At 30.5% G+C, this 15114-nt stretch overlaps 1 protein-coding gene across 3 annotated transcripts in view; it reads right to left on the reverse strand.

Annotated features, from left to right (window-relative positions):
- Positions 1 to 15114, reverse strand: part of LOC126740322 (two pore channel protein 1-like) — a 37757-nt gene that overhangs the window by 20043 nt on the left and 2600 nt on the right. For 2 of the 3 annotated variants that reach the window (XM_050446292.1, XM_050446293.1), the window contains exons 2-8: positions 12031 to 12135; positions 4575 to 4684; positions 4205 to 4412; positions 3335 to 3417; positions 3065 to 3284; positions 2918 to 3008; positions 2761 to 2860 (exon numbers count right to left, since the gene is read on the reverse strand). In XM_050446292.1, the coding sequence (XP_050302249.1) occupies positions 2761 to 2860; positions 2918 to 3008; positions 3065 to 3284; positions 3335 to 3417; positions 4205 to 4412; positions 4575 to 4684; positions 12031 to 12135 (917 nt within the window). Of the gene's footprint in view, positions 1 to 2760; positions 2861 to 2917; positions 3009 to 3064; positions 3285 to 3334; positions 3418 to 4204; positions 4413 to 4574; positions 4685 to 4782; positions 4912 to 12030; positions 12136 to 15114 lie in introns of those variants that run through there. The other variant, XM_050446294.1, reaches the window with a different exon arrangement.

The raw sequence follows: 15114 nt of genomic DNA on the forward strand, positions 1-15114 counted from the left end.
TTGCCAGACTTGTTGTATGCCATTCCAGACAGACCAGGTTGAGGAGATTCAGGTGGACGCCTATTTTCTTTGTTGGTATCATCCGGTGCCGGTACGTCTGAGAGAATTGAAGGAGCAAATGCTGTTTCTGGAATTGCCTCGGGATTTAATAGAAACAGACCAGTAGCCTTAAAACCGTTTATAATGTTACTATGTGTCATCCATTTAGACCAAACATTTGAAAGTATGATGTTAAAACGTGATTTGGTCAGCTTTTTGTTAGGATTCTGATCCAAGAATAATAATACCTCATTATCCCAATGATGCTCAAATGAACGATATACAGATTTGTCGAGGGGTTGAAGCTCATGTGTTGTATTCGATGATTCGATACAAATCAAGATGACAAGCTGCACCATCAAAAACTAAGAGGCACCTTCCTGGACTTTTGTATCGGGCTAAGTGCTTGAGGAATTCTTTAAAAAGTTCATTAGTCATGTAGCCTTTACTTGATTTTTCCACTAGAGTTCCTGGCAAATTATCATGTAATTCTGGCTTTAGCCTCTTTCCTTTTAAAATAATCATAGGAGGTATTGGTATTCCAAGGGCATTGACACATCCTGCAATTGTCACACTCTCTGCATGTTCCGAGGATTGAAAGTGAACACGTTTTACCCCTTTCTTAGCTAAAACGGCCTGAATAGTCAAGCGGCATCCTTATCAAGATCATCATACATTTTCCCTAATTTTGAAAAATGATCATCAACTATAAATTTATTAAGTTTTTGAGCCCTAGCTGGATTCATAAACTGTGCTTTTCTTTTAGAAATTACAGGATTTCTCTTCATAAAAGCCTTTAGCCAGTCTTTACCAGCAAGTTTTGAAGTTGTATTAAATTGATGAGCAATTTTATTATCTTCGCAGAATCTGAATACCAATCGACGAAGGCTCTGTGGAGTCACAGGTTGACCTATTTCACTAAATCTTATTATTCTTTTAACGAGATCAGCTTCTTGTTCTTCTTTTAAAATAGATTTACCACCTAGTCTTTTTATTAGGATTCCATTCTGAACATGATTTCTAATGATTCTTCTGGGAATATTAAACCTTGCCGCAGCCCGATATGTACTCAGAGTACCGCGTTGAACAGATCGAACTGCTGATATTAAATCCTCCTCGCACCAAGGTGCCCTTTTAGGAGGCATGATGTTAAAAATCACTGAAAATAAAACGAGAATAGTTTAGAAGTTTAATAATATGTTAATAAAAACATTAATTTGTCATGAGGATAATAAGGCCTATATGGAGGGTAATAAGGCCTATAGCTTATTTTTATAGGCCTTTTTACCCATCCATGACGAAAAATTATGTAAATTTATTGAAATTATGTCGGCTAAATTTAATCTAATAAGCTATTGAAATCACAAAATATAAAGTCTAACCAAAATATCTGCAGTTATAAATTAAAAATACAATTATAAATACTAAAAATACTTACGTTTTTGTTCGTTGTATCCTTATAATATCACACGCGGCGACCCGTCGACACAAGTTGTTGGAACTTACTGACGCCCGAAAGCGAGGAACGCGAGTAGTCCGTTCGAATGTCGTTTGTAAATAGACCAATAGGAGACGCGGACCCAACGCAATCGATTTGCGATTAATTTAAAGTGTTTTTTTTTGAATATAGGCCTTATTACCTGCAGGTACCTTATATTTCATAAATGCAATAAAAAATATACCATTCTATTTAAAAAAATTACCGATGACGTCATATCTTTTTTTTGTTCCAACCTGTATACATAAATTTATGTGAAATAATGCGCAACTTAAAATAAAAATCGACGGATCCCAGCGTTTTCTCAAAAAATCATGTCTCTAATTTTTATCGAATTTATGCGGATTTTTAGGCGGTCACTGTATATGGGAAACAATATCGATTTCTTCTAAATAAGTAAAAATGTCGCTGTGTTAAATTATTTTTTATATATTCGTTACAAAGGCCCAGTAATCAGGTCGGCGCACTTCTTGAGAAATAGTGACGGTATTCCATCAGGGCCAGGACCCTTAGTAACATCAAGGTTTTGGAGTTTCCTGAAGACTTCATCGTTGGTGAAGAAAAGGAATGTGAAAGAAAAAGAATGTGAGGATAAAGTGTCAATGAATTCCTCAGATAAGGCAGCATAGTTACTTCCACTGTTCTCCACATAACAACTCTCGAAGTGGTCTGCAAAGCTGTTAACAGTATCTACTGGACCATCTATTATTTTTCCGTTATACTCCAGAGACCCAGGCATTCCTTGGTTTTTCTTTAGGGTATTTACATACGACCAGAAGTATTTAATATTTGTTGGAATACAGGGCTCAGTATTTGACACAAAAATAAGATAACAGATGTCAATTAAAAATTTTGTTTGTCTTCTGAGCTCAGAGTACTGTTCGTAATCTTCCTGCAGTCCCGATTTCGTAAATTGCTGGTATCTTTTGTTTTTGGCATTGATAATCTTCTTCACGACTATACGGACTCTGTATTTGTTCTGGACTATACGATTTTGGATATTTGCTACATGCTACTGTTTGAATTGGGAATATATCTTATAGATCACCTCGTAGAAACTTTGAACAAGAATATTGATATATGTTCGCACTTAATATAATATGAGACTATGTGCTAAAATATGCTGACACTTAATAGTAGTGCGGACGCGACAGAGAATTGAAATACACATCAGGTCGAAACTTTCGAATCTGGGTTAGAGTAATTTAAACTTTTAAACTCACCAAATTCATTAACACATATAAGACCGTCGATATATATGAAATGAAAAATAAAGCGCTCCATTTTGTAACGCTGTACGAGGGCATCATAACATCGGGAAAACTAAAATACAAAAATATATTAAGGAGAGAAGAAAAGCCAAATAAGAAACAGACTTACTTTGCTGTGGTAAGAAGCACAAACATGCTAATAAAACTGTCTGATAAGGATTTGAAATACATATTGTTGTGCCCGCTAAATAAAAAATAACCTAAAATGTTTTGGTATTAGAAACGATTCACATCTTAAGCTCCCCAAGCAACAAACCTAACAATGAATAACTACACACAAAAAACATTAACAATATCAACATATCCAAAATCGGAGGCAAAGATTGCAAGATTTGTCTTATATATCTTCTAACTCCCCCACAAGCTCTGGTATCTACTAAAAAAATGGGTCTTAAACCTCTGGTAACTCGGAAATGGGAGGACTGCCTTATTAGGACTATTACTGCTTCTATTACCATTATCAGGAGGGTTACACACTAAAAGCAATCACATTAGGTAACTTTTAAATTTTTGTTTTAAGACATACTTTTATCATAGTCCTTTTATGATTTAAGATTGTCGTCCATCCTATCCATCGTAATTTAAGTGCTAACTCTACACCAATAACTCCTAAAATCAAAAAAGTTTTTTAGTAATTTTGGATGTATGAAGTGTCTGATGTAAGTGCGCAACTATGTGTTTTTATTTAAGATATCAAATGCGTATTTTAAGTTTGAATTATGGCAAACGAGATGCACACGTATGACAGACTTAAAATATCATCTAGAAATTCATGTTTTCAATTCATGTCAACACCTATGGATTTCTAAGGTTGAATATTAGAACCTGAGATTCAGAGATAACTCTTGTGAGAATATTGCTGAGTGTTTGTTTACACACGCTTGCCAGATATGAGGTAAGGAAATTCCACCAGTCAACCATTGCTTCGAATTTAGCAATAAATCATGGTATCGAATACTTTTGACAAATGAAAGTACAGGCTTAAACTTTTTGTCCCTTATCAATCAATACTGTCTTTGACTAATTTTATCACAAAAAATAATGGGTTGTAAAAAAATAAAGATTGAATGAAATCTCATATTCTGAGGCCAGGTGTTGTTTTAAGGAAGGCTAATACAATATCAAATATTATGTAAATAAAAATGTATATATCAATTTAATTATTGTAAGCTAAGGAAGGAATTTGCAAAAGATGAAGTTCATAAGCCTTTCAAATATGTGGTCATTGTATTTTTTGCTTCTTTTTAATAACTGTACTTACGACTTACATAACACAGTTTTTAACTTAGTTACATTTTGAAGCAAAAATTCTCAAAAAAAAACGATTTTTTCAAATAAAGAGAGAAGCATATTATACAAACTTTATGTGTGCCGCTGGTATTTTGTCAAAACTTACCTAAACAAACCAACTCCAAAGTGCTGTGAATTATAGGTGACAACTCAAACTGGGAGGATGCAGGGTCTTCTACTAAGGCAAGAAGTAGCAAAAGTATTGAAAAAAATAAGTCTAGACCATAGTACAATTTATTGTGTACTAAGAGGTATGCAGGTAACGCTGAGGGATGTCTTGGATGAGAATCAAACTTTTCATTATTTTCTCCTTCCTAAAAAAAGAATAAGGATGTGCTTAGAGTCAAGAGCTTTAATTAAAATACAATAGACATATTAAACAGATTTGCATTTGTTTACTCTTACAATAATGTAACTTTAATTATTTTTGGAACTTCATTAGGTATATTTAAGTTAACTATTTATTTAAGTCTTACCTCTAAAAATATAGCAGCTTCATGGTAATTCATCTCCCAATGGTCGACATCCATTGAGTTTTCCACGTGCCGAGATAAACTCGATCTGCTTCCCATTTCTTCAATGGGATCTAAAGAAAAAACTAAATTGTTATTCAATGTATTTTAAAAGTCAGTAATTTCTAATACTTAAATTTGCAAATGTGTTGCAAATTATAAAACAACTTACTTAGAAACATTTTGTGAATGTTAAATGTTACTTAATTACGCGGGTATTTCATTTCATTATGAATAAATCTGTAAATATTGAATATTTAATTGTGATTAACATAGTATGTCATTTTTTCCTAAAAATCTTTTTTTCGACTTTGAAAAGAAGATTAAGCTGATAAGAATAATCAGTGATTTTAATGCGGTCTGTTCCTTGAAAAATGGTGAAAATGAAGGTACATACGTATTGTAATACCACAGCTTGTACACTATAGTAATATGTATGTTTTAGTTAAATAAATTAAGAAATATACAACTTTTATCAGCACCCCATTTTTCAAAAAAATTATTATATCTCTTATTTTTAAGTTACTATCTTGTAACATTCCTAAATGTCTAGTTAAAAATTGTGACCTTTATGTAAGTAACACATGACTGCAAATTGATATAGATTCCTCAATATAACGCAACCTTGTTTCAGAGGTCTTTTTCTCATAATTATATATATAAAAGCTTTCCTACTGACATTAAGAGTGCTACCACGTTTTATTGGTTTAATCAACTAGTGAGAAGTTTAGTTTTGGCACAAAGAGATAATTAGTCAGTAACATAATGTAGTTCTAATTTAATTTAATTGGTTTCTTATAAAAAGATATTAAAATTTTCTTATTTAACAATTGCTCTCAATAATATCTTGCTCAATTGAAATTAATAAGGTAAATAATTTAATTAGCAAGTTTGGTTGTATGAGCATCTTAAGTTGAATACTGACTGACTTAAAAATATTATTAAACTACTATAAATAAAGACATACTATTTATTATATGCTGGCATATAAACTAATCAATATGCATAAGAGAACATCTTGTTCTCGATTAACAAAATTGCTGGGACTAAATCTTTATTCCTGTATTTATATATTATATGAGGATAGGCCAATTTTGATTTTACCTTTAAATTAGGACACCAACTTAAAGATATATAAAACAATAAAGTGACCATATTTCTTGGAGACAAAAGCTCTTATCTAAACTAGTTTTCTAAGTGATTGGCTATTATGCCAATTTTTAAATAAATATCAAATTCAGAAAATGCTAATTTACCAAATCATGTATGACTTAGAACAACTCTAATACTACAAAAACATTACAGGAGTATACACTTAAATAACATCTCAGGAATATTCTGTATACTCCCAATCATTCCTAGATTATGGCAGAAATATCCCTTTAAGAGTACTTCAATAGTAAATACATGTATAATATAAAAAATGAATCACTAAAATCAAAACATAATTAACAAAAGAGAGAAATAATTAAAAGCAATCAAATCATTATATAGTAATAAAGATAAAAATTTCTTAAAACTTGTATTTTGTCATAAATTCTTTAATAAATTTTTTTATAATCTTTGTTATTAACTCTTCAAAATAAAGGGAATACTCAATACTCAAAACATCTACTCCCAACACAACATTCGACCTTACGCTCCATTACAAGTTCTTGTGTCAAATATTTTTGTGGAAACAATCAAATTTTAATATAGTATAAAAGACAACGTTATCGTGTGTGTTCGTATCAATAAGTTTAAACTGTCCTTCTGAATGAAGTTGTTTTCTCTGGGTAAAAGTACAAATGTAATTTTATCTTTTACATATGAGTCTGTCAATCTGTACAGAAGGGTAAATTTATTGTTGTCCAATTATTTACACTGCAACCAAAATATTTTGATTAGAATGATAATTTTAAGAATTGTGATTATAAATCTCGGCGTAGTGTTCTAAATTTGCGTCGGTTGTTTATGTTATATGTATGTGTATCTAGATCAGTTTCTACTAATATTGTAATTTTAAGTTCTTCTAATGAGAATAAATCGAATTTAGGATGTTCACCGATTAAAGTATCTGACAACTTAAACATCGAATTATCTTCAAGGTATAAAAAAGCTTCATCAGTAAATTTAAATAATTGCAAACACCCTTTTTTAGAGAACAAAATCGTTTTATTAAATACTCCTTGGTAATTTTAAATGTTCAATCTGTAAAAAACAAAATCAATGAAATTTTTTGGAGAGCCTGGAATATTTAGGTTTTGTGTTACGTGAGCACTGGTCTACTGAACCCTACTCGACAGTCATAAACTTAAGCTACAATATAAACATTAACTCTTTTAAATTCATTAAATATCCAAATAAAGAACAATATATATATAATTTAAATAAATATTAAATAGCCAAATATAAAAAATTGACCAAAATAAAATAAATAATTAAAGGCCTAAATTACGGGTTGAAGGTTAAATGTAAAAGATATTTCTTAAACTTTGATTTAAATGACTTCTGATCTAAAGTTGACAATTCAGTTGGTACACTGTAAAAAATAATAGGGTAGTAAAAAGAATAAACAGCGTGGTAAACTTCTTGAGTGTTAAATTTAACACTATGAAGTATACTCTGTAGTATTTTTTAACACTTAAAGAAGACTTTAAAGTGGTTAAATTGACTTTAATTTATTTTTATTTTTTTGCGTGTTATATTAACACTATTAAAATACTTCGCGCCGTTTCGCATCTTTTTATATTTTTATTTGGTAAAAAAAATGCGTCCAGTGTAAATATACCCTTAAAACTGGTTAAATTAATACTAAACGTGTGCGTGATTCACTGCTACAAGTCGTGAAATTACCAACCCTGTGTCTCTCTAGTCTTTACTTTCTTGACGCTTAGACCTGAACCTGACCTGTCTGATCTCGTCTCCGCGTCGTTAGTTTAATTTAGTGTTTAGTTTAGCTTAGTTTGGATTTTTGTTTGAGTTATAAAGGTAAGCGTGCTCCGAGGCTTTTCAAAAAACAGATTTTTTTATAGTGCCAAAGTACATCTTAGCTTAAAAATAACATTTATTGCAGCTTATGGAATTAAGCGACAGAGATTTATGTATAAACCATACGTGCCATAAGCCATAAGTGTTTTTTTCATCTGTATAAGATCTACTCTTGTTATAAGGTTAAATTTGATCTCCAATTATTATTTTTTAAGGTTTTATAATTTAAAATATGGGTTCCTATATATTTTTGTTGCAGAATATATATTTTTTTATGTTTGTTATATTATTCTTTAATAGATAATGTCTAAGAAATTGATTGCTATGCCTTTTATTTGTTTTTTTTAGTTTTTTTTAATTTTTATCAAATATATACAGACTAACCGAAATATTGCAATATGTAATAATTGGGGTCATAAATTCGAAAAGGAACCAGGCGCCAAATAATTACTTTTTAACTTGTTAATTAGTATTTGTTCAAATGAATAGTTTAAAACTCTTCCTTAATAATCTTTAATATATGTACCAAAGATTATTTAGAAATAGTTTCAAGCTTTTATTTAAACAAATAAATACTTTAAATATTTTTTTTGTAAATTAAAAATTGTGCTTGGTTCTTTTTCGGCTAACACACTCCAATTATAAAAAGAATAAACTAAAAAAAATACTTTTTAAATTTACCCTTAAATTCAATACTTATTACACGAAATAAAGGAAAATATATTTTATTTAAAGTATAAATTTACCATTTTTTATAACTCAATTAACCATAAATTAAGTGTACTTTTTTATTTTTTTTAAATATATTTAACCCGAAATAAAAATTTTAAGCACCTGTGTAAATTTAATTTAAACCAAAGTGGGTGATTAAATTTTACTTTTATTTAAATACATTTGACACTCAAAATATACTTTTAACAATACGGAAGGAGTTTTTTTAATTTTATTTTCGTTCGTTTATTAACACGCTAAATTGGGTAAAAAAATGTTTTTTTTTAAATAAAAACAACCACTTTTTGCCACTGGTTATTTTAACACGCACTAGTGTGGACCTATATAGACCACTTTTGCGTGTTAAAATTAACACTCGATTTTTTACAGTGTAGGTTATTGTAGAGTTTAATGGCATTGTACGTAAAAGAACGTTGAAACATTGCAGTCGAATGACGAGGAAGTGTCATCCTCTCCGGAAATCGGATCACTCTTGTGTGAACGTTTAAACGAGGAACAAATTTATTCCGTAAAGTGGAGGGAAGGGAGGGGTTTAATAAAACTTTAAATAAAAAATTAGCTAAGTGTAACTCTCTGCGCCCGTCCATCCTCAACCAGTTAAGCTCTTTAAATGTGTGTGAAATGTGATCGTATTTTCGTAATCCAAATATTAGCCGTGAGCAAGCATTTTGAACTTTTACGATTTTTATCTACAATGTCTAAGCAAGGACCATAAATAAAATCACCAGAGACTCACAAAGCATTTTTCTTAAATGAAAACTAAGAACCTGACGACTATTATATAAAATTTTCAATGATAAAAATGACTTCTGAATTAACAATTTAACATATTCACGAAACCTCAACTCAGTATCCAGGACAATGCCTAAATTTTTTGCACAATCCATCTTGGGAAGAGAAACATCATTTAATAAGATATTTAAATTATTTTTAAGAAAATCTTTATTAGGTCCAAAAATCATAACATTTGATTTAAGAGGGTTAAGTTTTAGATTATGGCAAGAAGAAAGCTGGTTAAGTAAATTCAGGTCATGGTTTATTAAAGAAGATGCATGCAAATAATCCTGATGATTGAAGTGAAGATAAACCTGGGTATCATCGGCAAAAGCTCTCAGTTTACAGTACTTTAATGATTTAAGTATATCTGAGGTGTTGATTATGAATAATAATGGTCCCAGGATTGACCCTTGAGGTACGCCTGATAAAATTCTAGCTTCTTCGGAAAAAGAATTATTTGAAAATATTTTTTGAAATCTGTTATGAAGATATGATTTAATCAACATTACTGAACCGTCCACAAGTCCATAAAATTTCAGTTTCGCCAATAAAAGTTCGTGATTGATCGTGTCAAATGCTTTCGAAAAGTCTAACAGAATCAAAGCAGTAGACAACTTTTTATCTATTGATGTTATTATGTCATCAGTAACTCCAATTAGCAAACATCAGTACTCGCGACATCAGTACTCAAATCCTTTCTAAAGCCACACTGAGTCTCCGGGATAATTTTATTCACACCGCAGTACTCAATCAACTGATTATACAGAACCCTTTCGAAAACCTTTGACAAAGCCAGTAATATACTAATTATTCTCAGATCACCATAGTTAGTTGGATTTTTTACTTTCGGAAGTGGCTTACCTATTGATAATTTCCACTGATAAGGAAAATAACTTTGTTCTATACAACAATTGACTATGTGTGTAATGTAAACGTCCAAGAAGGGACTGCAATATTTAAGTAATTTGGCACTAATTCCATCTACCCCCGAAGCATTTGTTTTTATACCATTTAGTATTTTATTAATCTAGAAGTGATACACTATTCCGACTAATTCTAGTAGGTTGATTTATAATTTGGATTAGATTAAAATTGTTAAACAAGGATATCAAAGGGTTTGTTTCATTCAGTAGATTAATATTAAAATCTCCCAGATATATTACCTGCTCAAAAAAAGGATAAATAGATGAAAAAATATTCTCAAAGTCATTAACTAATAAATTAAAATTAGAACTGGGAGGTCGATAGAAGACGCAAAAACAGTAATATTTCAGACAGCCATCATAAATAATCAGACAGCCAGGTCTCTGTAAGAAATACCATATCAAAGTCATATTTAAGTATTAAATTTTTAAACTTTAGAAAACCTGTAAATATAGACCTTACATTAAAATTCGCAACTTTAAACAATAAATCGCTCATGAAAAAAAAAACTAAATAACTAAATACTACTCATATCTCAAAAACCTATATAGACTTCTAAGATATAAGTGTTCCTGCCACAAGATTTTACCCCACTTTACCCAAGATACCCCCCATTATAATATAATGTTCATTACTTAAAACGTGGTAGTGGAAAAAAAACATTGATTGAGTAAAAAATAATGAAAAAAAAACTCAATAATTGATAAATCACAAAAGATAACCATACATATACAAATATAATGAAAATATATGAATTTTACCTAACTCAAGAAGAAAAAATAAAATGCTGCGATATAATACAATATCATATAATTAATTAAAATGCCTACTACCATTTATGCAAGTAACTTAGATTAGTAATGTAGAGTTAGATTTAATTAGCTCAGATGGATTCACAAAACTTGTAAATGACAGATTGTTTGATGCAAGCTTTGGAGGTATAGTTTGCATTAATTATTTATATTTTTTCTTTGCTAGACAATTGGGTCATTTTAGCTGTGTATGACTTGCTTTCAATAGTATTTATTTCTACTAAAATTTTTAGAACTATTAGAATTGTACTATTAGTTATTAGAATTATATCTATAATTGGCCTTTTCCCTGCTGATGCATTATAAATAAATAAGTAATGCCATGCCACACACAGCTAGAATCCCACAATTTTTTTTGGAAGAACAGAACATGCCTGTTTTAGACTGGCCAACTCAATCATCTGATCTCAATCCTATAGAGCATGCCTGGGATATGCTTTAGTGAAATGTTCTTCAGGGCCAGAATCAGTTTCAAAACTGAGATAAGCTGTTTCAAGCTCTTCAACAGTGTTGGGTCACATTCCATATTAATTTTGTTCTTTTCTATTTTTTTGTACAATTTTTATTACAAATTTTTTAACAATGTTTACAAAGTTTAAAACCACTTTGTAATTAAAAGAATTAAATATCTCTAGATTTGGAGCTGATGCTGTCAGATGTGAAATATATTCATTAAAATTCATATTTTTATTTTAATCAAATAAAGTATGACTCATGGAGTACTTAGAAAATTTCATGTTCTTGAGATATTTTATCACATACATAGCTGTTTATTATTTGTTTATGAACAGAACATAATTGAACAACCATTTATATGCACTGAGAAAGCTTAATTTTTAATAATCAAAAGTTTATAAAATTATTAATAATTCAAATAATTTAAACAGTTAAATAATTCAAATGTACCCAACTCAAATAATTCATGTTTTAAGTATTATATTTAATTGCTTTGTAATTAATTCAATATGCTCTTTCATATTGCTTTTAAATTAATTCAATATGCAACTTTCCTTTTAAATATTAGTATTTATTGAATAGGGTACAAAATTTATTAATAAAAAAAAATAAAACAAGAAAAAGCCCATTTTGAGGAGAATAACCCAGACATATGAATCAGAGTGTACTAAACCAAACCCAAACAAACAAAGATAAGGCTTATCTGTATCTGGGGAATGAAAGGGATTAGTTTACAGTTAAATACTTACTTGTGGATGCCGAGCCATAGGATACGTTGTTGATATCTTCCGTAAATCGTTTGTAGCCATCATCGTCAGGAGAGCCCCGTGTCCCAGCCATGAACCCCTTTTGAACTGTGGTTGTCAAAAACATATGATCGATGAATCATCGGATGGATGACATCATAAAAAAATTAAGACAGTAGGATCGAACACGAATTTTTTTTACTTTGTTAAAGGTTATGTGAAACAGAAAAACATGTTTATATTTTTGTTGTAAATAAACTTTATAGTTTATGATTATACAGAAAAAGTAATAAGAGTAGTTGTCATTTTTATATAATAAATTTAAAAAATATATTCAGAATTCAGTGAACAGTTGTTCTGTCTAAGCATGTTCTCGTTTATCTGGTTTTAACTTGAAATGATTTGCGGCCCGAATTACGATGGGCCTTACGGTTGTGGTCACCAAAGAGAATTGCCGGGAAATTTGAAAATGAACAAAATCAAATTGAATAAGCTTCTTACATTTTTAAGCCAAATTGAACAGAAAATTTTGTGTATCGTCGTTATTACTGCAATAGGTCGTAACAAACTTGTGAAGTTCGATCCAAATTATATGAGCCCTCTCGTCTGAAGAGATCACAAAATAAGAACAATAGGTAGTAGTGCTTCTGCATATTATATATTTTCTCCTGAAAGCTTTTTCTACGTAATTTAGTGTATCAAAAGGAAGTATTAAGTAAAAAAGACATACGATGAGATGCTTAGTAGCTTTCTGATTACAACGAATAATATATTCTTGGTATCGAATTTGAAAGGGGCGCTCAACAGTAGATCTATATAATATCTTTTATGTTATCTATATTATCTTTTGTTAACATAACTGTATTACATACAGGGTGGTGATTCAAACTGGAAAAATTTGCTAGCGATCTGAAAATAAATATATTTCAGAAAAACGCAGTCTACTAAGATCTTTTCATCCTTGAAAATATAATAAAAAAGGGGGAACCTAACCCTGTTTGTGGCACCTTGTTGGACAGCTCTTTTAAAAAAGAAATTGACGGTGTACTTTTCTATTTCAAACAAATTAACCCTAAATTGAAAAAACTGTTTAGAGGTATCAAAATTAAAAATTAAGAAAGTGATTAATGGCTATAAAATTACCCAACTGCCCCAAAATAATACACATGCCACCGTACATGATCACGTTTGAGTAAAAACAATACAAATTTTTGTTTAATAAAAAACGCACAGGTATACGGATTTTTTCGAGATAATTCAAATTAAGAATGGATAGGTATTATTAAAAAAGAGTATTTATTGACTCCCGAAATGCCGTACCAGATAAATAGAAATCCTAATGATGAATTGGTTTGGAAACCGCATGCTAACCCTAAATGAGGTTGTGGCGCGATTTCGAGAAACTCATCCTGATTTGCCCCCACTGAGTCAAAGTACTGAGTGTAAAACTGAAGAGCAATTCAGAACTCATGGACAATTGGACATGTAAAAAGTATCCCTAGACAAAAACAACGATTGGTGAGCGAGGATACAAAACTGGATATTAATCACTAAAAATGAAAATTCATTTTTAGTAATTAATATTTCAAAAATTGAAAATTCATGAAGAATTTTCATAGTGATTCCAGCAAGACAAGTACTCTGCTAGAGGATGATCCTGCTCGTAAATTCGGATTTTGCCAAGCCATAATGAATTTGGTTAATAATGGTCAAATACTTTTCTGTTGTTACTTTCAGACGAAACCACTTTTATTATTAATGGAAAGGTATGTAGGTAAATGCTGATGCCGTTTTAAAGTTTAATTCAAAATCTTATCATGTAGTATTTGCAAATATCTCTCTATCTTGCAAATATATTTGCAAGTAGTTTTATCAAATATATAAGATTCAAAGTGGGTGGTCGAGCAGCACACACAACATAAAGGAAAAACTATGTGTGGGCTGGAATCATTAAGGATCAAATCATTGGCCCAATATACTTTGATAACAATTTAACTGGTGACATGTCTTGAATTGTTACAAAATACATTGGTACCAGAATTAACACGACTATTGCCTACTGAAAATTGACATTTTGACGAAAGAATCTATTTTCAGCAAGATGGTTCACCTCATTATGTTGTTAATGTACGACAATTTTTGTCACAATATATGAATTGGATGGAGAGGGAGAATCAAATATCCAGCAAGGTCATCCGACTTTACTCTGTTGGAGTTTGGAAAACAAAGTAAATGGTTTTCATTTTGAAATGTCTTATAAGTTATAAATAGTTTTTTACATATTATTACTTTTCATTAATTTTAACATTTCATTTAAACTTTTCATTATTTTTTAAAACTTAAACAGTAACAGTACCCGAAATATTTTAATTTAATTTGAAAAATTAAAAATAAATTAAATTTTTTCATAAATTAATGACAAACAAAATGTGCCATCACCTCAAGGTGGAACAAGGTGGTACAAGGTGGAACAAGACGTATCATATTCCACTTAAAAAATATGTGGGGCCTATCCTGACTTGTCCGGACCTATAACCCCTTGTGGGACGACTCAGGTAATTTTTTAGCGATTGATCACTTTCTTAAGATTAATAATAAAATACGTATTTAACGTCAAGATATTTTGTTTTTAATTTTCATATCTCTAAACACACTACACCGTCAATTTCCTTGACCTTAAAAGGGCTTTCCAACAAGGTGCCACAAGTAGCATCATCCCATTTAATAAAATTAAGAGGTTTAGGTGTAACCCTTTCGGAGCGGTTGAAAACAATTGTTTTATAGATTTTTAAAGACGGTAAAGAAATCTACTAAAAAAATCTAAGTAGACTGGTTTTTGCGTTTTTCTGAAATATTTTTTTCAAGAGAGTAAAATAATTTATTCCAGTTAGTCACAAATTTCGTCGACTACAGTGAGTACAAGTGACAGTACACATGACTATACCTGCAAAATTTTGGAACTCGGTGTTCTAACGAAATAAGAATTTGTTTAATGCAAGATAATCATCGGATACGGGTATGGGGGAGAGAGCCAACAAAATCTGCCCAGTTTGCTCATGCACACCTTGCAGGAGAAAATGCTATGTC

This window comes from Anthonomus grandis, chromosome 9, assembly GCF_022605725.1.
Source record: "Anthonomus grandis grandis chromosome 9, icAntGran1.3, whole genome shotgun sequence".
NCBI lineage: Eukaryota > Metazoa > Arthropoda > Insecta > Coleoptera > Curculionidae > Anthonomus > Anthonomus grandis.